The following is a 27,008-nucleotide window of genomic DNA, read 5'->3' on the forward strand; positions in this document are numbered from 1 at the left end:
ATTCAGAATCCTCTTGCCAGAGTGTTTACTACAACAGCAAGCAGTAGGATTTAACATAAAATTTTCATTTTGATTAACTTGATTACAATTGTATCGTGGCTGCCTCTTTAGAGCCCACTGTGGAATAAAATTAAAAGTTTTATGATATAACCATTTAGTTGGAAAGAATGACATTTTTCCCTTTTCCCTGAATGACAATGTGTTCTACCCTGAGTTTCCTGCATATGCCATGGCTCTGGTTTCTTCTTACTTCCATCCATCTTTTGTGCTACTATCAGATTCATTTTCCTAAAGCAGAGATTTGTTTATTCCTCTATCCTCTAATAGCTCCCCTTTACCTGCCTCCTATCTAAGTCCAACTTATCTATCAAAGAAGGAACATCAGTTGTTGTATTTTCCCTTAATGCTTTCCTCCATCATCCTGCTGCAGTTCCCATCTCTACTCTACATATGCTGTCCTTTCAGCCAGCATGAGTCTTGCCCTGGCTTATATAATATTATACATAAGCACAATGCACCACTGAGAAGATGAACTTCTTCAATTTGGGAATCAAGTATTAGTTAGATTTTTCTGATTTTCTCCTTTCCTATTGAATAAAGATACTAAAGGAGATGTTACTGGACAAATGAATAAGGAATACTTTAAACTAACAAACATGAAATTCCCCACCCATATATTTATGAACCTCTTACTCATTTATCTCATTTGGACTTCTGTTCTTCTATTTAGTTTGTAATGTAATTATTCATCCTTTTGCTGATATTGGCTGTCTGAAATCAGCTACCTCCTCCCCTTGTTGGATATTAAGTACTTTGTTTTGCTCACTGTATCAATCTTTTGAACCAAGCCTGTCATGTTATTTGAGGGAATGAGTGAAATGAAAATGTGAAGATTAGCTTCTTCCTGTTTCTTGGGTTATTGTCATTGTTTTGGGGGGCACTGGAGAGTGCAGTGGCAAAAAGTGAAGAAAAGTAGAAGGGTACTAAAGTCATTTTGTGCCATTTATTAGCTGTTTGACTGAGTTTCTTGACTGCTCTGAAGGTCATTTTGTAACCTGTTTAAAGAATAACTTGGCCTACATTACCATGTTTATGCAGGGATTAAATTTTAGAGAAAACCAGGTACAATAAATTTAATAGCTCCTGCTCTCCAGTTAGTTCTAATTTGGCCAGACTTGGTGCTAAATATTTACTGTTCTCTGTTAACTATATATTCCCTGTGAAATAGGAACTACAGTTATCTACCTCATAGGTGAGAAACAAATGCAACCTGCCCAAGATCACCCAGTCGTGAGAGGCTTGATACTAAGATCTGGTGTGCTGACCCTCTCCCCACCCCAGTCTGGTGTTTATAACTGTTCTGCCTTCTCTATGCCTTCCCTCTCCTCCTGGGGAGGGCAGGAGTGGAAAGCTTACCAAGCAGCTCCCTGATTTCTTCTTGGGAGCAAGGATTCTGGCTGGTTTCTATCCTGTCTTAACATACTTGAGTAAAGAAAAGGGCTTGGCTCTTGAATGATAGTGGCCCTCTAGATATGTCTTCAAGAAAAGCCTAATGTTTCTAAAGCACAAAGGAGGACAGGGTGGTAGTGAGGTTTAATGAATAATTAGGCCCTTCCTTTCCTGCTCCTGTACCTCTACCTCCAGTTCAGTTTGGTTTTTCTTCCCCCTTTCTTCAAAAGATAGAACATTTAACTGTATTTTCTATCACAAAGATAAAACATTCTTGCAATTAGGCTGTTTTAAACATGGTTGCGTTTATTGGTTTGGAAGCAAATTAGATAATTAATGGTTGAAATAACCAAAGTTGACTATTATTGCCTTCTCTATTAATTGGAAAAATACTGAATTTTTTTATTATAGAGAGATCTGTAAATGCCATTTCAAAACACAATGTTATCTTACTAGTAAGTCTTAATTATTATAATAAAGTTCACATAAGAAATTAGTCTTCTCAGATATTCACAGAACATTTCAGATAACTAACCCTGAATTAATGAGATGGATTATGTCAGCATCTGAGAAACATCTTTTACATTTTAGAGAGTGGATTTTTCTTTTGAACTAGTTTGTCATCAGTTCAAAGGCCAGAAAGGTACTTCAGAGAATATTAAAAACGAAAAATAATTTCATTTGGATGCTGTAAAGCTTATTATACTTAATTGATTGGGAGGTTTGGGATAAGTCCAGAGAGAGCTGGCAGATATATGAAATTTAAAAGGAAATACACACATCTGATTCCAAGTACTCTTTTAACAGAGCCAGTTTTTTTATTTTGGAAGTTTTGTTATAGTGATTAAAAGAAGATGTTTTGGAATCAACGGGCCTAAATAATTCCCACTTTAAATTCTAACTTTTGCCGGGCTGTAGTGGCTCACACCTGTAGTACTAGCGACTCAGGAAGTTAAGATCTGAGGATCGGAGTTCAAAGCCAGCCAGGGTAGGAAAGTCCATGAGACTCTTACTTCCAATTAACTACCAGAAACCCGAGTGGCCCAGCGGCTCAAAATGAGAGAGTACTTTAGCATTGAGTAAAAGAGCACAGGAACAGTGCTCAAGCCCCAAGTTCAAGCCCCACAACCAATAAAAAAGAAGGAAAGAAAATTCTTGTTTTTCTACTTGTTAAATCTGAGAGTTTAGACAGTTATGCAATATTCTGGACCTTGATTTTTTTTAACCTGTAAAGGAGGAACAATAACTACTCCGTAAAGTTCTTATTACGTAAAATATATGACTGCATACATGAATATACATATGAATATATATATGTGTATATACCTGAATCTCTATATACATTTATACATATAAGATCTAGATAGTGCCCAATGAACTGTAACACACGCTAAGAAATGAAATGTAGCCATTCAGTACAGTGAAGCATTACCAGATCGCTAGAAAACATTTTTATGAAATCCTGTGTCCAGTTTTCAACTCAGTATGGAATACCTTTACTTTTTTGTTGTTCTTTTTGATCACGGGTAAACTTTTTTCCTACCTTACTGTGAGTTACCAGCTTCTGCCTGAAGAGATTTTATGCAAAGTTTGGAGTAAAATTGAATAAAATTTGTGTTTTCCAGGAGAATGTATAGAAGGGCTACGGGAAGATGACTACCTTCTGATTCATTCATGTCGTCAGTGGACCACCATCACTGCCCACAGCCTGGAGGAGGGCCACTATGTCATTGGGCCAAAGATAGAGATTCCAGTACATTATGCAGGTAAGATCTCTCTCAAGGGGCAGGAAGAGGCAAGAGAGAGGAAGGAGAGTTCATGCTTTTCCTTTATAAGCAGAGACAGGAATTGCCACTAAACTAGACACCACAATGACTTGGAAAAATAAGAACCAAACCCTTTTTTTAATCAGTAAAATCTCTGATTCATTTTGTTGTAGATATTTCTACTTAATGTAGCTAGATATTTATATGATGAAAATTTTTACAAATACAAAGAACTTCTCTGCAGTCTTGGATTAAAATTGGTTTCTGTAGTGACCATCTGATCTCTAAGCATATCTGTGTACAACTTAAGCATTGCCTTTATGAGTAACTCTGATGTAGTGATTCCAGAAGGTGCAAGTTTGGTTTAAGAGTATTTTAAATTTAGATACCTAGATGTGTTGCTCTTGTCAGCTAGAACACAGCAATGGAGAGGATCCCAGGATCTCACTACTCTAGTCAATGATTGGGACAGTTGCCTCGTTTTCCCTTTAAAATCCATTCAGTTCAGTAATTTCATGTTTATTGAGCACATTCTAGGTCTCAGACTGAAGTTAGGATAGCTTTAGTGGTTTGAATAAACTTTCAGTATCGGTAGCTTCTAAGTGCATCAAAAATATGTAATATTTACCTTATACTTTACTCTGGCACATATAGTTAGTTCGTTATATAAAGGATCTTAACTCTTTCTGTTATTTCTTCTTTTTTAAAATTTACTTACAACAGGACATTTTAATCAACAAACTATAAATTGCTTAGTCTTGACTGCCAGTTTTGTTTTGTTGCTTGACCTTTCTAAATGCTCATCAAGTTGTCTATGTGGAAAATGGACTTGCTAAAATGGTCACGAATGGTCCTTGTACAAAGAATACATAAGGACAAATGAATGATTTGCTGTTCTTTTGGATTCTCAGAAGTCTTTGATTGCTCGTATGACCCAGGGATCACTGAGTTCCTCAAAACATTCTTCTTATTAAAAAAAAAAAGAAAGAGAATTTCTGTGTCTTATATTTTATACTTTTTCTTCTTACCTACTGAATGAGTTGCCTTCATGGAAAAAGGGAAAACTTTAACTACCAAAGATATTACACTTGTGAGACTGGGAACCACATAAATAGGAATGAAGCCAATTTTCAAAGCAGAGAAGAATAATACAAAGCTTCCAGACAGTCTCCAGGAAGTTCCCACAACAGGAGAGATCCAAACTACTTTTAGCAGGCTCTAACACTGTCTGTGCAAAACTGCAAAGAAATATAAATTTCTTAATTTCATCACATACATGACTTTACCTAGTCTGTTATATTCTTCCATTAGTAGACCAAGTTTCCCCAAACCCTCTGAACAGTCCTCACAGAGGATGTTTTCACTTGGCCATTTCTTCAGATCTCTTTGGGGATTCTTTACCTTCTTATTTGAGGCCTTCCAGATTTCTTCAGCCTTTCTGCTTTGAAGAGCGAACCATTCACCTGAGCTAGATTAGTCACTGCTCCTGACCTACGAGATATTTTAAATTTGTATCATGTACCTTACTTGAGTACTTCCCTTGGCCACAGGCTGCTTTTCCGCCTGTCTTTGGGTTGGAGCATGCAGGGCTCTTCTATTGCTCCCACTGGACTTGATATATGTACTATGCATCACATTCATTTGACACCTGTCATCACTATTCATTCAATCGCCAAGAAAATGTCTCTTACACTGTTTTTACAAGTTTAATTACTTTTCAGTTCATTGGACCTAGTTCACATTGACAACCCTTAAAATCTTTCTGGCTTTTGGTGTGTGTGTGTGTGTGTGTGTGTGTGTGTGTGTGTGTGTCACAGAGAGTGATTGCTTTTTAAACTTTAAGAATGAAGTAGTGTACTCTTTTGACTCACTTACCTTATCTTTTTTTGTTGTTGTTATTGGTTGTGGGGCTTGGACTCTTGGCCTGGATGCTGTCCCTGAGCTCTTCAGTGCAAGGCTACCACCTTACCTTTTGAGCCACAATATCACTTATGGTTTTCTGATGGTTAAATGGAGATAAGTGTCTCACGGACTTTAATGCCTTGGCTGGCTTTGAACCATGATCCTCAGATTTCAGCCTAGTGAGTAGCTAGAATTACAGGTGTGAGCCATCATACACTTCTTCTTATCATGTTTTCATGTTTGTTTTTATCACTTTTGTCTTATCTTCTTCAAGTGCACTTACAAATATACACACATGCATTTTTTCCTCTGAATGAGTTGAGAGTAGGTAGCATACTAACACTTCACTGTGAATTTGCTAAGAACAAGGATATCCTCTAATATAACCTCAGTACTCGGGTGAGAAAATTTAGGAGACTTAATACTTTAATCTACAGTCCATATTCTACCTTCAGCTATTGTCCCAGAGTGTCTTTTGTTTTATTTTATTTTTTGTATTCAGGTAGAGTCCACACTTTTTCATTCATTGTCATGTCTTCAGTCTGCTTGAATCTGGAGCAGCCTTAGCTGTCATTGTGTTTTGTGACACAGACATTTTTGAAGAATATAGGCAAATTGATTTATAGACTAGCTCTCAGCACCATTAAGAAACTCACTGTGCTTTTCACATATTCTCTATCATAGAATTTTCATCACATTCCTTATATGAAAAAAAATAATTTCAGAAAGCTTTGAAAAGAGATAAATATAACTTGAAGCTTGCATGAGAACTACACTCTGAAATTGTAGTTATAAGAAATTCCTTCTATTAATTACAATAAAAATATATGAAAAAAAAGAAATTTCTTATTCTGATTTTTGAATGTGCTTTACACAATAAAGACTTCCCCCATTCTGGAAAAATAAGTTTAATTTTGAGAAAAGGAGTTTTCTTGGTACAACAGTCAATTCCAAGCGACAGAATGTATTCTGTCAGCATCATGTATTTTTTCACACACTTGGAGAAGGCACTCAGAAAAATTGGCATTACTTAGAAAAGGCATTGACGTTTTTACACGAGTTTTATTCAAAAGGCATCACAGATCTTCTTTCAAGTTTTGACTTCTCAGTGCTACCAGAGAGACTGATATTTTCTAAGAAACATGCATGACAGTCTCAGGACTGGTTCTACATTCTGCATATTTAGAACATCTAGCTTCAGAACTGCTTAGAAATCAGACACAGGCTAATTCACCCTACCATTCCCCTCATTTACCCCAACTGCCAAACAAAACCCCTTATAAAACTTAATTTTAACAGCCCAAATATATCTTAGTTTTAGGCAATATGAATGACTCTTATTTTACAGCTCACATTTAAAAAAAATCAAATTCACTTGTCTTTGCGATTTGAAGTGGTCAGTCCAGGAGATGCAAATTAAACCACAAAAGCAAATCTCATGTGACCCTCCCTCCTAAGGCCTAAAGCCTAATTTATTTTATGATAAGGTTAATAAAATAATATGATTCAGTACATGCTAATATAAATGTAAATCATGGATGTAGTTTGACCTCTTTTTGATGCAAACTTCCGGTTCTACAAATACTTGGAAATAACATGTCCTCTGAAATTTTTATCCTCTGAAATTTTCTTTACCCTCCTAAGTGCTGTCTCTGTTACACATGATAGAGAATTTACCTCGACGATGTTGGGACATCTAACCCCTTTCTTAGTCCCTGATGAGAGCCAACAAAGAGGATTCTGGAGGTAGAACTTTGAGAAATCAAATGGATCAGAATATAAAGTGTCTGTGTACCTGTGGTCCACCAACTTGCCACATAATGGAATTCTGACTGGGCTTATGAAATTGTAAATCAGTCCATGGAATACTTAACGATCCTTATGGATGAACAGATTGGTACTTGAACATAAGCATCTCAGATTAACTTCAGCCACGTTTGGTTTCTATTTTTAAATTTTCATCTTCCTGCAAATCTGGTGAATCTATAACAAGATAAAGTGAACCCAGTCCTTTCCCTCCCAGCTGCAATATATACAGAAAGCAGTGCACAAGGTTGAGAGAATTGCTTATGCAGTCTTCAAGGCCCTTAGTCAGCAGCACCTGCATTTCTGTCAGCAGTGCCTGTTTAAAAAAAAATGTGGGATGTGCAATGTCTGTCTCATGGGCAAAATTATAACGCAGTACCTAACATAACCTTGAATTGTAATTACTGAACAAAAGGAAATGTTAAAACAAGCTAATTTTATTCTCCTGGGTTGCAAGTTTAATTAGTATGAATCACCAGTTTACAAAAGTAACTACTAGTGTTGAACAACACTTTGTGTACTTTTTCTGTTTCATGGAATAAATTGTCTGTGATAAGTGGAAAATGACTGAACCTCTTTTTGTAGAAGTCCTAAGTGTGTCAATGACCCAGTCAGTTTTGCCAATAGTAAAGATTGGCTATCTAATAAACAACTAAGTTTTAATGATTGACTTTATTGGTCAGTTAGCAATAACTAAAACTTACTGAGAGCTTATTATTTCAGGTTATTAACAGCCTTTTACTTTTATTTCATCATATACCTTTCATAACAAACTTATAGGATTGTGCCACTATTATCTTCATTTCAGAAAAGAGTATTATGTATCTTGTAAGATTACACAGTCCGGAGTCAAGTGTCAGCTGGATGTCGGTGGCTCACACCTGTCATCCTAGCTTCTCAGGAGGCTGAGGTTTGGGAATCACAGTTCAAAGCCAGCCGGAGCACAAAAATCCGTGAGACTCATATCTCCAGTTAACCACCAGAGACCCAAAAGTGGTGCCGTGGCTCAAGTGGTAGCATGCTAGTTTTGAGCTGAAGAGCTTAGGGACAGTGCCTAGGCCCTGAGTACAAGTCCCACAACCAAAAAAAAAGTCAAGTGTGATTTGAGCCCAGGATATGTAACTCTCTATGCCATTCCCCCCTCTTGGCAAATTCTAGAGGGCACTTTCAAGTCTGTGGGCGACACATATGCCATGTGCCCAGCATTCTGTGGGGATAGGGCATAAAAGGTGGAAAGGATCCATCCATTCTAGGGAGGAGAGATCTGGTAGAATTAGCCAGTATATTGAGAAAATTTTTTGTTTTCTTCCATCCACATCTTCTACTTACATTCAGACTAGGCAAATTAAGTGGATATCTAAGCCATTCTGATCCGCACATAGGTGATATTCCTGTCTCTAAGTAATTACCAGGAAGAAGCAGAGACAGGAAGAGCTTCCAGGAGGTCCCTGAGTTGATGGATAGGGCTTCTGTGGAGTTGGAAAGTTTGAAGGTCTGGGAAAAGGTATTTTACTAAGGATAATCTTCAGCAGAGCAACCTAAAGGAATGAATGAAGGAGAAGAAAACTAGATTACTGAAGAAGGTAATCTAATGAATGACAACTAAGACAGCAAACAGGGATCAGCTGTTTTCATCAAGAATTTTGTATTAAAAGGAAGCAAGGGAGACCAGAGGAATGAAAGGCTTTTTAATATTTCATTTTTAGAGACTAATGTAACCTGATGAGCCTTTCTAGGTTAAGTAGAATGATTCCTAGGTGGAGTGATTCAGAAGACAGGAGAGGAAAACTAATTAAGTAATATAATAGCCTGGTGTCTGGGAAATTGTCTCTTCAGCTACCCTTGCCCCACCCCCAGGTATTTGTGAGAATGGAAAGATTGCTGCTGAGACCCCAACACATGACAGATTAACAAAAGAAAAGCAGAGCGGGTTTGTTTTTACATAACACAGTGGTGTCAGTAAAGTCCCAAACCCAGAAAAAACTACTTTGTCTATTTTTATGCTTAGATTTGATGAGGAATGAATAACCATATATAAATGTAATTAGAAAAAAAAAGTATAACTTTGACAGAGGATATCAGCAAGGCTGGTTCCTTCCAGAAAGAACATGGGACCCTCATTGGAATGAGGGCCATAGGAACCATCAATAGACGAGGTAAAGAATCTGTTATGATAGAGCCACGGTGGAGATTAGAGGAATCTAATGTTGTATGGTTAGCTTTGGGGGAAGGGAGTTTTTAGTTTTCAGTCATAAAATTGCCTTAGGAAAAGAACATTGAATAGGAGGAGGAATGTGAGCAGGCAAGAGAAAGACTGCTTCTTAAAATCCCTCCAGTGTCATTCAGCAGGAAATACTCAGCATGTCAAATCCCCATTTACAGGGTTGTTTTCTGATCCCTCTCCTCACTTATTTATTTAGTTATTTAAATTTAATTATGGTCAGATGGAAAGTGGATGTGTCTTTTACACATTGGTATGGATACTTATCTCTTAAGAATGAAGACATCATGTAATTGTTCACCTTTGCTAGTCAGCAGTGCCTGTTTTTGTTTTTATTTTTTTAATTGTATTTTATTGTCAGGGTACTATATAGAGGGATTACAGTTACGTTCATCAGGTAGTGGGTGCATTACTTCTCGAACATTGCTACCCCTTCTCATGCTTTTGTCCTCCTTTTCCTTCCTCTACCCCCTCCCAATCATCTTGTTTTCCCCCTTCCCTATTTCAAATAAGCAAATAAATGGATATACAGTATACCAGGTAACAAAGTCAGATACATTAACCACATTGGTGCCTGTTTTTGTTTTAATACTGAACTTAATACTTTAAAACTGAACTTAAAGATTGGCCCTGAACTTTGGTTTTTGCTTTAGTATTGCTACTCTTACTTCTCATTGTTTAAGAATAATAACCCAAGAAAAGTTGAATGCAGATTATATTTAATGCTGAGATGATATTTGGAAATTATTTTGATTTTGTCTATTGGGATAAAGATTTCGGCTAAATTAGAAAATATAACATTTAAAGACACTAAATCTTTAAGCTGTTAAAACGAAAAAGGAAGTGTGGGCGTTTGTTACCTTAATTTTCAGTTTGAACATTTTTATACTAAAAGGAAACAAAAACTGACTTGGTGATATAACAGCCAGTCACAAAGTTTCCTTAGGTAATATTTTAACCAACGTCTTACTGCCTCTGTCTTTGAATCCCATTTGTTGTCTTCATTTCTCTAGATGAAAATCCCTCTTTTCACAGGGTCATTTTGATCAGGATTACTGCTCATGGACATTATTGGGAAGAGTAGAGGGAAATATTGACTTAGAAAGAAGTAAGGATGGAGCCTCTAGCTGGCTGTTTTCAGTGGGACCTTCCTTAGTCACAACTTTGTCTCCTTCCTACTATCAATCGGATCCACACGGCCTCACCTAACCTGTCCCTAACCCACATTCCAGCAACTGGATGCTGTGAAGTCCCTTCACCAGGAAGGGTAACTAGTCTACTTCAGTTTAAGTGTTAAAGAATAAATAAAAGGGAGGGAGGGAGAGACGGAAGGAAGGAGGAAGGAAGGACCTTTTTCTTTATTTTATTCTTAAAATAAGAGATCTGTGGAATATAAAGGGGGAATAGGAACAAATATATCTGAATCTTCTTAGGCTTTTCTAAATTGTGCTGTAAATGCTTAAATAATAAAAATTATAAATAATAAAATAATAACAAGTCTCTCTCAGTTGTATTTTCACAATTCAGTCCATCTTTATTCTCACTCTCCTTGCAAATCATACACTGAAAACTACAAGCAGAAAACCAGAAGAAATAAAACAAGGACAGAACAGGGTTGGTCTTTGGGGTTCGGAATTCCTAGGCTGCTGTTTTTGTTTCCCTTCCACTTCTGGTTTGGTACTTAATGGGAAGTTGGTACTGGAAAGGGCTAACTCCAGTTCAAGTGTAATTTAACCTATGAGATAATGTGATCAGCATCAGGTGGAAAGCTTGAATTAGCCGCCTGTGACCACACTGTTAATGGAGTGTTTATAGCATGGGAGGGAATGTGCTTGTCTCACTTCATAATTTGATTTCCATGTTGGATTTGTACCTCTGACAAGTAGTGTGGCCTTTCAGAAGGTTCTCTTCTAGCTTTCAGGATTTTCCTTGAGCTTTTTTTTTTTTTTTTGCAGAAAACTTCATAATGAGTTCCAAAACTGATGGCAATGCACTAAAACTTCCTGATGTCACCACTGTTTCTTAGGATTAGAATCACTTGCCTTTAATGATTCACTACCCAAGGAAGTCTTGTGCTGGTTTTATGTGAAGACTGACCCATCTGGGTAGTGGTTCTGAGTGCTTTCAATAGAAAACAACAAGCCAAGTGTGCTGTGCACATGTTTCTGCCATCTGGGGCAAGAGGAGAGGTGATTCAGATACTTCCCTGTTCACTTCTAGAAAGGTGTACATTACACAATGCCTCCAACTTGTTAGAACCGGTTCACAGAAGCTGGTGGGGTTTGTCCCTTGTAAGTCAAGCCAATGAGTGAGTGGGAGATGAGCATAACAAACATGGAGCTTTTTATTTTCTAGATGTTTAGCATGACTGTAGGTAAGTGAAATAAAGTGGCCACGTAGACCTTGAAATGTTCCAGTTGCTTGGTGATGCTTTTGGTCTTCCATTCGTTTTAGTTTTAATACCCAATTACAGGTAGTTTTTTTTCTTCTTAATGACTTTTACACTATTTCCTAGTCCCAACTTGTTTCTGTACGTGAAACAAGAGATACCTTGTGTGGAAATTCCAGTGCTTCATCCTTCTTGGGCCCTTTCCAACTCGCCCCCAAAGTAACTGTGTACTATCTTGTTGATGCTGCTTCTTCATTCCCTGAATGAGCCAGAGATCCTTTCAACCTGCCTGTGCCTTCGCTGCTCTAATGACCATGTTTTCCTCCTGTACTGTCAGATGTTCCCCCCTCCCTCCCCTGTCACCAAGTACAGCTCTATTCTTTGTACTGGCTAAGACTTTTTCAGAGGTGGTCTTGTCCATATAAACTCTTGTTTAGCTCTGAAATCTGTCCAGTATACACCCCAGTGGGCACCACTTTCCTCTTTCTTGTGCTTAGAGAGCTCAGAGTCTTACCCCATTGTGAAATCTTACCTTCAAGAAGTCTTTTCTAGTCTTCTGCACCATGTAGGTACAATCTTCCTTTCCTATTCTTCAGAATCATTGCCATGCCTTCTTGACCAGAACAATGTGACCAAAAAAAAACTTCAGACTGTAGGCAGCAGTAACAATAACTTAATGGGGAAAGAATACTTAGAAGAAACAATTAGAAGTCTAGTTTAAGAAAAATGAATAGGGGTTTCAGGCAGAATAAGAGGAACTCTTACCCTGTACCCTGGTAGTCCTTTACAGAATCTGTGTTTTTAAAAATATTACTGGTGAGCTTTCTCCCACTGTCCTGTACATGTGAGTTTAACAGGTCAGGAGTGAGGAATGCACAGATAGTAGGGAACTAAAGATGGAAAAGCATCAAAGGAAATTCTTGAAGTAAATCTGATATGGGGGAGAGGATAAGGAAGACCAGTAGAGGGTGAATTTGATCAGGAGACATTGTGTGATTATAAGTAACTAGCACAATGAAATCATCTTGTTCAACCCATATATGTTCATTTAAAAAAGAAGGATAAAGACATGGACTAGGCTAATGGGGGTGAGGTAAAAATGGTTATTGAGATACGAGGAATAAGCAAATTAGAGAGAAAAATAAATCCAAGAAGTAAAAATAAACATTTTTTTACTCCATTTAAAAGGAATCAGCCTCCCCCCCTTCCTCTTCTCCCTTGCTCCCTGGCATTAGTGTTTGTGCACCTTTTTTGTAATGGCTTTAATTTATTTCTAACATTTCCTTTGTTGTTAAAACACCTTCTCCCCTTAAGATAGAATTTGCCGATAACAACAACAAAGATATTTAAAGTTCTTTCTAATAGTAGAGAAAGAAAGTAGATTTAGTTTTCTTTTAAATCCTTAATCTTTGGGAACAGTCTAAGAGGCTTCCAGTAAAAGTTTCTCAACATCTCAGTTATTTGACTTCAAACTGGAAAGAATGCTCTTATCTTTCTCAATCTTAGGTCTGTCTAATACGTTAGAGTTAAGAGTTCCATAGAAGAATGTATTTAGAATACAGGATTAAGTGGTAAAACATGGCATATAAAAAACACAGGGCTTGGTGGGTGGTGGGGGAGGGAAATGGGGACAAAAACATGAGAGGTAGTATCAATATGTGAGAACTAATGCACCTACTACCTGACGAATGTAACTATAACCCCTGTATACATTATCCCAACAATAAAAAGAAAAAAAACTGGCTCTAAAACGTTAGTGCTGTAAAGATTTGGCACTTTACCTGTACTTTGACTATTTATTTATTTATTACATCCAGTAGGAACTCTTCACTGAATGTCAAAATTTAAGTTTTTTAACTTGCATGAAATACATTGGTTACATATTCTGAATATGATAATAAGGGAATTACTCCTTGAAGGAGAGTATGTGTAATGTAGGTCAACTTATGAACAAAACCTAATGTCTGTTTATAATGTGTCACAATTCATAACACTATCATTCCTTCATCATTTAAAAAAAAGGATTCTTTAACATAAACTAAACTGAAAGTTTGCACCTAACTTGCCCACATTGGTTACATCTGGCAACTTCTAGAGACAAGTTTATTTGTCAAAACAGGAGTGGTGGCCCTGCCACCTGCTGACAATTTTACAGTCCAGGGTATAATTTTTAAGAATGTCCAGTCTCCCAGTATCAGTGATGCTGCGACAGAAAAATGAAAGTACTATCACTGTTGAATCATTATTATCGTCAGTTTTATATTCTGCCATAAAAGTCCACAATTCTGTTTTTAGACAGAAGCTATTGTCTTCAAAATTAGTGTCATAAAGTTGATGACTAAAACAATTAGTTGCTGCTCAGACCTAAACAAACGAATATTCAACAAATTGTAACTTATGTTAGTTTTCACACACACTGCCTGAAATTGACAATGATTGTGCATGTCATGACCAAAGAATTCAGGAGGCCTCAATGGAGCAATCCCTTTATTGCAAAATTTTATCTCCCAGATTATCCTGACTTTTTTTCCTTCTTCCTTTCTTTTAAAAAAGAATGCCTGTAAATTCGTATAATAAACAGATTTTGAAAGCTCTAAAACAGCAAACAAGCTCTGCCTGCTTCAGATTGCAACATATAAATGGTTTTTCAAATTCTCTAAAATGTAGAATTTAATGTGCAACAGTGTAAGAAAAAAAAATGTGGGATCCCTTTTCCTTGATTACTCCCAAAGTATACCACTGTCTTTTGTTGTCTGTCCCTTCCCAACATTTTAACCACATGTTTTGTTCTGTTTTTAAGTTGAAGCAACTGTACAGAAAGTCTAATCTCTCAGGAGGAGAGATGGTGACACTTAAGGACTTTAGGTAGATGTATGGATTTACTCAGGCCCACATAAACTAAATAAACTACTAACTAACTAAATATCTACTGGATACTGGCAGGAGGTACGAACGTTGGAGAACCATTGGCTAAAGTGAGTTACGACATCAGTAGAGAGCAGTGTGGGAATACTTGCTGTGGGCTACATGTGTGGTGCTACACATCACCATTTGTTCATTCAGTACAGAAACCATTCTAGATAAGGCAACCAGGGCTTTGGGTCCTCTGTCCTGTAGGTGGTGAATTTGAGGTTCCACCCTCAAAGCCACCTAGTTGTAGAGCCTGAGGAATCAGGCTGTAGCCTGCCACAGAGTCCAGAACTCAATTCTTACGGACCTTTTGAGTTCCAACTGAATTCTTTATGTAGTGAGTTTATTCTCAAGGTGCTCTGTTTTGTTTCACAGATAAGTCTTTGGCAACAGGTTAGGTGGCCCTTTGTGACTAGCAAATTGCATAAGTAAAGTGGAAGGAACAAATAACACATTCCTTTGTTCTTTGGTTCTCATCACTTTGGAGAGCCTATTCTTGACTCTTATGAATAGGCAGATGAATCATGAAGCAAGAGATGAGAGTACATGGACTGTGGCAAGTGTTCTTTCTGTCTTACCTTCTCTCCCATATCTTTCATCCTCTTGTCTCCCAGAGTTCACAAATAACATTTGTAAAGACAGCTCTTCCAGAGGGAAAAGCACAAAAGCTCATAGGTGATGTGGCCTTTTGTTCCTCTTGCCTTGTGGAAAGGTCTTCTGTGCCTAACGTATAACTAGACTTGAGAAAAAGGAGATCTTCAAGGAAAATCAGAATGCTACATTTTTCCTGTTGCAGAAGGGAAGCCACTGTGTTCTGTCAAGTACCCACTGAGCATACTGTCATTTAACTTCCCATCACTTGGTCCCTCTCTTCACACCGCACAACCAGAAGGTGCCACACTAACCCGAGCTCCCAAGTGACAAAGGCTCCAAGATATCCAGGTGGATAGACCTTGTGTCACTTCTGAGATTCCTGATAAGGCTCTGGTTCCTACCTCTCCTTCTTCTTATGGCTTAAAACAACATAATACTACTGATGTCTTTAAAAGCAAGAACAAGATTAGGATTTCCATGTTCATCTCTGCCCTTCCATAGCCTAACAACTTTCTCTCCAGCCACAGTGAGTATTTTACCAAAAAACTAGGGGAGCTTATTGTCCTGGCTTATCCTCTTATTTATGCGACCTGGCCTTTCTTTGTTTTCTGTTCACCATTTATAGAACAAGAATAATAATAACTATCTCTCACCCTTGTCAGCAAGAAACTAATCTTAGAAGCCTAGCTGGCTTATGTTAAACATTAAGTTCTGCTGTTGTTGCTACTTTAATTTATTTTTAATTTGATACATTATAATTGTATGCATTTAGGGGACTCAGTATGATATTTTAATACACGTAGATGGGTAATATTAAATTACACCTAAGTTGTCTTTATTTCTTCATTTTGGAAATACTCTAAATCCTCTCTACCAGCTGTTTTGAAATACTCAATTAGTTGTTGTCAACCATTTTTGCCCCATTGTATAGTAAGTAGAACATTAGAAATCATGCCTGTCCATCTGCATCTCCACACCCATTAATAATCCTACCTATATCCATTCTTCCCTAAATATCCTTCCCAGGCTCTCGTAACTCAGCACTGAATCTTAATTCTATTTGACTACTTTCCATTTGAAGTTGGTATGTTAAGAACATATTATATTTTAGAATTTATTATTTAGTAATGGAATGAATTCCAAATTATTTTATCCAGCCATTGCCTTAAACTAAGTAATTTCCAGTTTAATTGTACAAAATCACTGGCATTATGATGTTGTATCTCATAAGACCTTATGAAACATCCTTTCAATTTGCAGGTTTAGAATAAGCAATTTCTGAAGTGTTTTTTCTCTCACCAATCTCTTTCACAACCAGCTACAATCATTCTGAAAAAGATATAGAAATTGCTCAAATTCAGAATTGTCCTAAAAAATAACTACTGTAGCTGGAAGCGGTGGCTCTCGCCTGTAATCCTAGCTACTGAGGAGGCTGAGATCTGAGGATCAATGTTCAAAGCTAGCCTAGGCACAAAAGGACCTGAGACTCTTATCTCCAATTAACCATTAGAAAAAGGGGAAGTGGAGCTTGGCTTAAGAGTAAGGTGGTAGCCTTGAACTGAAGAGCTCAGGGACAGTGCCCAGGTCTAGTTCAAGCCCCATGATCCACAAAAAAATCAAAAACCAACAAACAAAAAAAAAACCTCCTATAGCTTGGGATTGGACCCTCCTTTCCCAGCACCCCTGCCCCCCCCCCCCCGCTCCCCAGTATTTAGCCTTATTCCTTTGGGTATTCAGAGTGTCTGCAGTATAAATTTAAATATGTACATTGTAATGCTTGCCTCTATCATTTGCATTTCCAGGCTTGCAACCTCAAAAGGTACCTTTATAATTCTCAAGCCTTAATTTCCAAATCTTAAAATAATTATAGTAATATTTAGGTGGCTAGGTATGTAGAATATTAACTGTTTGGGTTAAAGATACTTTGTAAATAATAAAGAACTGTCATTTTGCAAAGCATTACTTTCCATATGTCTAGATTTTCATGGTCCTACATACACTCAGAATGCTTATTTTGGAGTAAGAACAAATGGTTATGTGATGTTTAAGCTGTCCTAAATGCCCTTGCCTTGTTTAAGGCAAGTTAGAAGAACATTTTCTTCTTGTATTATATAGCACTTTATTGGAATTATGTTTGCCAATTGAGGATACAAAGTATCTTTTAATATGTCTGCTGCCTTGTCAGCTCTTGAATATATCTCATTTATTTTGGGTTATTCACAGAACCTTCATTGTCACAGGTACATAGTAGACACTTAAGTGGTTGAATAATTGAATTCATGAAGAAATATTGAATTACTAGATGTGCTATTCACCATATAGATGTTTTCAAAAGCACATGTTACACAGCATAATGTTTTGTTTTGTTTTGTTTTTTGTGGGTCGTGGGGCTTGAACTCTGGCCTGGGTGCTGGACTTGAGCTCTTCAGCTCAAGCCTACTGCCCTACCCTTGAGCCAAGCCCCACTTCCCATTTTCTAGAGGTTAATTGGAGATAAGAGTCTCAGGTCCTTTTGTGTTCTGGGTGGCTTTGAACCTTGATCCTCAGATCTCAGCCTCCTGAGTAGCTAAAATTATGGGCATGAGCCACTGCGCCTGGTTAGCAAAGTTTTTTTTTTTTATCATCATTTACACCCTTCCCTATTACCTTTCATACCTTTCTTTCTTAAAGTAATCTAGAGTTGCTGCTGAAAATGAATGTAAATATTTATTTGCTTTTGTTGGTACTATGCACTGTTTACCTTGAACCTAAGAAAGAGTCTACCCTAAGATCTTGTATGTTTCCTATCATTGTGACTTATACTAAAGATACAGTAATATATGGATATATTCTGAACAGGATATGACAGTTGCAAAGAGCAAGGAGCTAAGTAATTAATCCAAGTGTATGTGTGTATATATATATATATATATATATACATACATACATACATACATACATACATACATCTGAAAGTCTAATTAGAAACTAAAAGATGCACTCTAATAATTGCACAAATCTAGAAGTAGTAAATAATGAGTGAAGACAATGTAAAAAGTTGGCTACCTTCCTAGAGGACAATTTATGGCCTTATGACCTCACTTTGCCATCAACAGAGTGTTACCTTTCTAACATCTACTTGACTGTCCCAGTGTCTTTGAAGATCATGCATGAAACATTTGGCAGGAAATACAAGGCATTACTCTGGTCTTCATGGTCTTTGTTAGAAGTTAAAGCACTGAGGGTACTAACAGTTCTGTTTATGAAATCTGGCAGCAAGTCAGACACTAGGGTGTTGTTGTTGTTGTTTGTCACACCAGGTTTTAATGTCCTGCATTTAGTGTCCTGGAAAAACAAAGTCTGAAGATACTGTCCATCAATAATGGGTATTATGTTTATGGGATTTTTCTTAAGTGGAAAGTAATATATTTGTTTTGCCAGAAATTCTTATCTGTAGTTTTACAAGGCCTTGCAGACTGATTTACAAAAGTGATTATAGAAGGCTTCTCATAAACTGACACTACTAACAGTAACTGTAGTCTACTGTGATGCAGTTGGTGGGAAATTAGCTTTAGAGATTGGAAAACGTCCCAGTGGCCTGTAGTGACCAACCTTAGCATTTACCTCACGGATATACTGTGGACAGCCAGAGCACATTATGTGACAGCTGTTCCATGTTGGTGTCATCTTCCATATGTCCCCTTTTCAGGTGTCTTTGCTTATAAAGAAGTCACTGTTTTGCAGTCTTCATGAAACAATGTGCATCAACAGAAAGTTCTTGTCTTTTTCTTTTTATAATTTAGTCACACCAGAGAATGATTTTGTATAGGTTGTTACCCAAAGAAAGTTTTCCACATTGTACACTTTCTATGCATTGCAGTGATTGAAAGTAAAGGGGGACATGGACACCAAGGATATTGGCTGTTTCCTAAGGAATCTGGCTTATGCACCAACTGCTGTTATCTATATCTCCTTTAATCTATTCCTCTGAAAATCATGTTGGCTGCCGGTAGAATGTTTTGGACTTTGAGTTCTACACGGTCTTATCTCTCTGTATACAAGGATTTCCTCAACTGCATACCAGTATCGGTTCCATAGTGGTTTGTCTCAAGCTTGTCTTGAAGCTGTTGTCTGAAAAATACCTTAGACTGAGTGGCTTGGAAATAGCAGAATTTTCTCACAATTTGATATGGGTAGTCCTTTATCAAAGCAGATTCAGCAACTGACAAGGGTAACTTCCTAGTTCATAGTTGGTAACTTCTTATTGTAGCCGCACATGGAAGTATAAAAGTCTCTGGGAATTTCTTTTTAGAAGGGTAATAGTCACATTCATGGATTATGTTTCAGCCAATGAATTTTATACATAGTGGTACAAAGAAGTCCTTCCAAATGGAACACAATTTTTGCCTACATAACTAAAATACTGAGTTTTGACATTATAAGCCTTATCTATTGATAATGCAATTTTATGCACTCTTACCTTAGCTGTTTCCCTATTAGCTTTTTATTCTCTAGAGAGAGATAGAAGAGATATGGCAATAGAGCCATTTAACTTGGATACAAACTAGGATGACTAGTTCATACAAAAAAATAAAAAAAAACATTGCTAAACATGTTATTTTCCATATCTGCTAGGAGAGCTTCTTCCACAGAGTGGAAACTGGCATAGAAGCAATGAGAATGGGAGAATGGGAATGGGCGTAAGCAGGGATGCTAAGGAGCTGCTTGGAGCACTGTTTTCTACAGAAAGCACCCCAGGCCTACTCTCTTCTCTAGAAGTCTTTATGAGCTGCGTTTACTATGTTACAATTCTGACCTCTTGCCCCATTTCCTACTAGAGTGAACCTAAGCCAAATCCTGTGGCCATACTGCTGACAGGCCAGTTTAGCCAGTCTTTCCAGTTCTGTTGGCTTTGCCACACCACACTAGAGAGCTGAATGTTGCTCTTTCTGTGATGATGAGACAGAAGGCAGGTGTGAATGCTTCACAGGGCAGGACTTGTTCCTCTCTGATGATTCACTGGGTGCCACTCTTTGGGTGTGTATTGTTAATATCCTCTTGCTAAGGGGTTGTTTGCCCTTAGAGGTACATCTCCCAAGTCTGTGCTCCTAAGATTGGTGTTTATCTCCCTGGAAGTGTTCCAAGTGGGTAATTGCTTTTTACCTTCTAAAAATCAATGACATTGGGTGTGTCTTTCTCCTAAGCTGACTGTTATGTACTATGATTCTCAGAAAAAACAGGCTTTTTTGTCAAGTGATGGTATGTGTCACATATAAGGATTATATTGCCTTTATATATTTTTGATATTTATAACTTAAAGGGTGATTTAAATGTAAAATTGAAATTCACTATATCATGAATGATCCTCTCAACAACTTTTTGTGTCTGCATTGTGTGTGTGTGTGTGTGTGTGTGTGTACATAGTAATATATGGAAATATGGTCATCAAAACCAACATTGGTTATCTGTAGGTTGTATATTTCCTACTAAAGCAAGCTAAGCCTGTCTTTAACCCTATTTCTCAATTTAACAGCTCCTTAACTAAACATTGTCTCCATTCCTTACCTCTTACCTCTCATTTATTTCATAACTCATTGAAGGGCAGCTTCTGTTCTCATAAAGTTACTGAAGCAACTTTTACTACTATCTACATATAATAGCCATTTTCCAGTCCTCAGCTTGCATAAGACTGTTTCTTATGACTTTCTCCTTGACATTCTTGACCTATAGGCTGCCAAGATATCACCTTACACTTACAATTCTCCTACGAGATCTGTCACTCTCAGTATGACCTGCCTTCAAGATCTAGTATCACCCAGAGTGCCAGCTGGTTTCCTTCTCTCCCACCCTGGGATATGTTGCAGGAATGTCCACCTCATTAGTATAGCTTCCTCCAAACTTACTGCCCACCCTAAACTAGATTTTCTTCCTGTATCCTGTTTGGTGGCACTGCCATCCAAGCTGGAAATCTGGGAGTCTTCCCACGGCATCATCCTCCACATCCTGTGATGAAAAGTCTCGCTGATGCTATCATCTCTGCATATCAAATGTGCCTAAAACAACATTTTTGCTCTCCTAATACAAACCTTCCTTTTTAAACCTTCAGCCTTTCAACTGGCTCTAGTTTTGTTCTCTTAAATTTTATCACCCACAGAGTAGCTGAGGAGGGCCTTAGGATTTAAAATAGACAATTTAATGTATCTCTCTTTTTTAAGTCCTTTCATGGATCACCAGGCCAAAAGAGAATCCAAGCTTCGCAGTAGCAGGCCGCACATTACCTGATGCGCAGCCTGGTAGACCATTTTCAGAATGTGCTACGTCATTGCCTTGTTCTTCTTCCTCCGGTCATGCTGTCCTCCCCACATGGAGTATCATAGCTTGGTCATCTTTCATCTAGAACTCATTTTCTGATGTAGCCTTTCTGTGTCTCTAATCCTGTCCTAGACCTTTATGGTCTCATTAAGAAGGTCCTGAAGCTTTTGAGAGCAAATACAGAATATCCTCTTTGTGTCTTTCATGTCTATCAGAGGAATGGCATGTTACAGGACAGTACATTTTCAAATCAATGATATATTTATGTAGTTTAAGTTGCTTACAGGAATTAGGATACATAGGACCATAAACCACTTAGGTTTGGAAAGCACCTCTCTGCAACACTAATTTCTAACTATCTCTGCTCAAAAACATAAAAAAACAATTTGATGCACACAGACATGAAATAATTTGGATCGCTGTCTAACTTCATGATTTGAAAAGTAGTTCCAAATATTTTAGGAAGCATGTATGCCCTGAGGTGTGACTAGACTTGAAACTAGCTTTGCCTTTCATTCAGTCACTCATTCACTTAAATCTGAGGATGTCTTTGATAACACAGAGTTTTACCAGAGGCAGTCATCCATAGAGTTTATTGGTGGAAAAAACAGCATGATAGAAATGACATTCTGATGTTGTTGCTGTTCACTGAGCACATTGGTCTAAGTTTGCTGTGAAGATCAGATGTAGACTGAAAAGGACAGTAACTGCATTTTATATTTAATTTACAAAGTAGATTTATCTTAGCTATATTTAAACTAAAATGCTAGATGCTACTTTTTGTTTGTTTAATTTTGCTGCTGTTATTTTTAGTAAGTAAGTTTTGCTGATTCCTGATCGACACAGACCCCATTGAAAATCCATATACATATTGTTTATGAGAAGTAGATAAAAGTTTGTGAACGGATTAGAAACAGGCCAAGAAAGCACTTGAACATAAACCAGGATTCGATTGTAAAGAATCGTTATGGATCCATTTCCATTCACCTAATGAATAATTTAACCATTTGGTAATTAGCACCAGGGTCTTCGGGGTTTTTTTTTTACTTTTAAAAGAGTTCCTGATGTCTAGAATTTATAAATAAAACGTGGAAGCAATAATTCAGAACAGAAAAGAACAGTGTTTACCAGCTGGAAAAAAATGGAGATCTCTTTTTCAATTTTTCTTTGCAGCATTTTGTTCTGACATGTCATGAAAATTATTTGACAGTGGTGTCATATTGTTAATGATAGGAAAGATCCATAGATACAAAGATGTTTGATAAAGTTAGGAAATAATATACTTCAGTTTTTTATCAGTTCTACACTGGCTTCCAATATGTAATAAACAGTTTTTCTTTGTAGAAAACCAGGCACCAGTCTTCCCTTACAAGGAAGCAGATGAGAAGAATGTGGCCCAAAAGAGACCCAAGCTTAAATCAAGTTCCAGCAGAGTCAAAAAAACAAAAACAACCCAAGATTTATTGAGGAATGCCCATTAGAACTATAGGAGTTAGTTTGGGAAGGCAGGAAGTAATCATTGTTGCTAGAGCTTCTTTGGAGGGATACTCAAGGTATTGACAGGGAAAGGAAAACTGGGGCTGAGAAGGCACGTCATATTTAGAAATAAGGGAGTAAGATGTCCCTCAGTTGATGAGTGGATCAACAAGATGTGGTATTTGTACACAATGAAATTCTATGCTGCTGTCAGAAAGAATGACATTGCCCCATTTGTTAGGAAATGGAAAGACTTAGAAAAAATCATATTAAGTGAAGTAAGCCAGACTCAAAGGAACATAGGCTCAATGGTTTCCCTCTTTTGTCATAATCAGTAGAAACATTGGGCTCTCTCTTGGCCAGGAGTTTGGCCTAGTGGTTAAAGTGCTTGCCTAGCATGCATGAAGACCCGGGGTAGATTCCTCGGTACCACATACATAGAAAAAAGCTGGAAGTGGTGCTGAGGCTCAAGTGGTAGAGCTCTAGCCTTGAGAAAGTCCAAGGACAGTGCTCAGGCCCTGAGCTCAAGCCCAAGACTGGAAAAAAAAAAAAAAAAAGAAACATTGGGCTCTCCTAGCAGAGATTTGCAATAGAGCAAAACCTTGATACATCTCACTTTGTTATCTGATATATTGAATTTATTTGTATTTGGTTATTTGAAATTTGATAGGGAAGGGGGGAAAACCAAGACGGGTGGGGGGTGTGGGGGGGAGGGTAATGGGTACCAAGACATGTGAAAGGGTATGTATGTGAATTAATGTACCTTCTATCTGGCAAATATCATGTAACCCTTTTACTAATTACAATAAAAAAAACCTAGATACATAAGACCGTATAGTATGATTCTAATTGAAAGGACCTCTAGGATATAGAAACAAAAGCCATATAATGAGTGATTGTTGTCCTTAAGGTACTATGATCTCTCATCTCTTTTGCTGTCCCTTGGTTATCTCATATTGTTACAATATCTCACTTTGTTATCTGATATATTGGATATATTTGTATTTGGTTATTTGAAATTGGATAGGGAAGGGGGGAAAACAAGATGAGGGGTGGAGGTGGGGGGAAGGGAAATGGGGACCAAGACATGAGAAAAAAGCTTACCTGCCTCTCTTAGACAGTTAGTCATCTTTCTTGAAAACATACGTGGGTACTTACTCCCCTACAGCCTTTCTCTGTGTAGTAATTGCATTTCCAATGTCTCCTTGGCTTGGCTAGAACTGAAATTGGGCCCTGTTCACTACTCTTGTAACCTTGAGATTCAGGCAAGTACCTATATTGGAAATATCCAGCAGTTACAGCACAACAGAAAATACAGTTTGGACTTTGACAATGAAAAAGTATGTGAGAGATTCTTCTTGTATTTCTTTGGTAGAAGTGGTAATTTAAAACTAGATGATAGTAGTTACTAAAACTTCTCAAAGGAATATGTCTTCTGCAAATAAGTGAAATTTGGAATATTCCTATATGTTATGAAACTAAGTATTTTAGTAGAATGCAAAGGCTGAGTAGCAATCTTAAGCCTTTGAATATATCTTCCTCAACAAGTTTATTGCCTTTGAGTTTGTAGTTGGGAAGAGTATGTTCTTACCCATACCTGATGTTATTATATGCACATCTGTGTACTCTTCTATTAATTAGATATTTCTATCTTATATAAACCTTATGCAGTTGCTTTGAACAGTAGCTCAACAGTTTTAGGAATAGTGACTACTTCGGGGAGACTTACCAGAAAATGAAGTGATGGACATAGATACATTTTAAAATGAACTAAAATATGTCTTGTCTTACTTTGTAAGACTTTTCTTTGATATGTATAAATTTGCAAAATGAGAAATCTAAAGTTAAAATTTAAGGACATTGGCACTGTTACATGTCTATGGTAGCAAGACAGGACACAGGAAAGGTTCTCTATTTATAGTTTCAGCTTACTTTTAGCCACATAAACTAACATCAATAACTTCTCATTTCAAAAATTACTAATGAACAGTTCTTTTAAAGTTGCTAGTACTTCAAAGTGCTTTTTAAATGTGTTCTATATGAAATCAAGGCTGCTAATCTGATACTTGATTTCACAACTTTATATTTCACCTGTTGACAACAAAAACTTTGTTACTGCGAACCTAAATTCCACCCACTGGTTTTTCCAGAATATTTGTAGAACTTTCTCAACAACTAAAAGTTGCCAACCCAGTTTTGGTATGTAGACCTCCCAGCTAGCCGGAAACAAAACAAAATTTGAAATCATTCCTGTATTGCATAACTGTGAGCTGACTCTGGTCCTAAATCTTAGTTAATGATTTTAGCTAGAGTTTATCTCATATTGATGTGGTAACTTAGACTTTCTTTAAAAGTAGTTGTGGAAAATTTCACTATTATAACTTTTTGGTTTAGCTACTCTGTAGGTTTTTACATGGATATGTTTTAGTAAACATGGAAGTTTTATATCTCATGATTCCTCCCATATACGTGTGTGTGTGTGTGTGTGTGTGTGTGTGTGTGTGTGTGTGTGTGTGTGTGTAGTATACTTTAAAGTATCTCCTCTTTCTCCTGAGGTAGCCCTTGATGTGGCAAACATTTGTTAAGAGTTCTTCATGCCTAACACTGGACTCATTTCTTGGGTACCCAGGACAATCATAAGCATTAAAGTATCACGTAGTAAAAAATAGAACCTGAGAAGAAAGACATGATATTTAAGACCTTAAGGCAAAGCTCCAGGCTAGACCAGATAGAGAAGAGGGAGGGAGCGATAGTGATGTTCTGTTGGGATCTAGGGATCTGTGAATGTATTCAAAGAAAGGAGATTCCATTCTAGTTTTTTGCCTATTAGTTTAACCTTTTGATGTTGATTTTATATGAAGTAAACATAGTACACTTTATAAACTCTACTAGGAAATGTTTATAAAGTTTTTAAAATAAGACTTCCATGGGGTATTGAGGAATTATAAAATGCTGATGCAAAATCTCCTGTAGAATGTCTAAATTTTATTTTCTGTTATTTTTTCAGAGGGAGGAAGGAATGTTAGCATTTCAAATTACTTTTTTAAATCTAAAATCAAAATTGAAAGAGAAGTTGCCTGTGCACCAAATGAATTTGTGATTAATCACACAATTACAGTTAATAAAATCCAGGTGTTCTGAATAATGTAATTAAATCATCCTTCTTAATTTCATTGAGGCAAAATAAATATTCCAAAATAATCCTATTTAATTTTAGGTTTTTTTTATTTGCAACAGATTTGCTTTCCTTGCCATGCGTGGTTGGTGCTAACACTGAAAATAGCCAGAGTTCTTAGGCTCATACCAACCAGCAGTGAATGAAGAAGGCTAGGTGACCGCTGAAGCAGATCATCTCCACATAAATACATTCTTACGTGGAGTGAGGACAGTAGAGGTTCAGATAACAGGAAGGAGAGAAATCCTATCTGCCTAAGGACACCTGACCAGACTCCTGGCTTTATTTCATGCACAGCCAGGAGTTTGAAATGTGGGAGACTATTTTTTTTTTTTGCATGGAGTGGGGGTTGCTCGAGTCTTTGTTGTTGTTGTCTTGTTGTTTTCCTTTGTTCCTATTTTGATGCCAGTTGGGATTTGACATCAGGGCCTAGATGCTGCCCCTGAGGTTTTTTGTTCAAGACTAGCTCTCTACCCCTTGAGCCACAGCTCCATGTCCAGCTTTTGGGTCGTTAATTGGAAATAGGAGTTGTACAGATTTTCCTGAGAGGGTTAACTTTGAACTGCAATCCTGAGATCTCAGCCTCCCGAGTAGCTAGTATTACAAGTGTGAGACACCATTGCCCTGCAGAATTTCAGTATTTTTAAAACAATATTAAATGGAAGAATGTATTCACAACTAGAAATGCTGCTAAAACTAATAATGTCTGAGATCGAGGGAGAACTTTGATTAAACATCAGCATAAGCGTGGATATTGAGCATTTGTAAGCATGGATATTTAACATTTGTTCTCCTACAAAATCCAATAATCTGCATTAAGAAGCAAATAGGATTTTGAACTATTAAGAACAAACAGAATGTCAGGGAAAATGGCTTAAGTGGTAGAGCATCTGCCTAGCAAGTGAGAGGCTCTTGAGTTCAAGCCTTGATATTGCCAAAAAATAAAAAATAAATGAAAACATTAGAGAAGAAAGACAGAATGAAAGATTTTTAACAGCTCTGTAATAAATTATGCGAATGTGATCCATA

At 37.2% G+C, this 27,008-nt stretch overlaps 1 protein-coding gene across 2 annotated transcripts in view; it reads left to right on the forward strand.

Annotated features, from left to right (window-relative positions):
• Nucleotides 1–27,008, forward strand: part of Garem1 (GRB2 associated regulator of MAPK1 subtype 1) — a 171,320-nt gene that overhangs the window by 54,727 nt on the left and 89,585 nt on the right. For both annotated transcript variants that reach the window (XM_090353278.1, XM_090353279.1), the window contains exon 2: nt 3,075–3,215. In XM_090353278.1, the coding sequence (XP_090209404.1) occupies nt 3,075–3,215 (141 nt within the window). The remainder of the gene's footprint in view (nt 1–3,074; nt 3,216–27,008) is intronic.

This window comes from Megascapheus bottae, chromosome 19 (assembly GCF_031878675.1).
Source record: "Megascapheus bottae isolate mThoBot1 chromosome 19, mThoBot2.hap1, whole genome shotgun sequence".
NCBI classification, from domain to species: domain Eukaryota; kingdom Metazoa; phylum Chordata; class Mammalia; order Rodentia; family Geomyidae; genus Megascapheus; species Megascapheus bottae.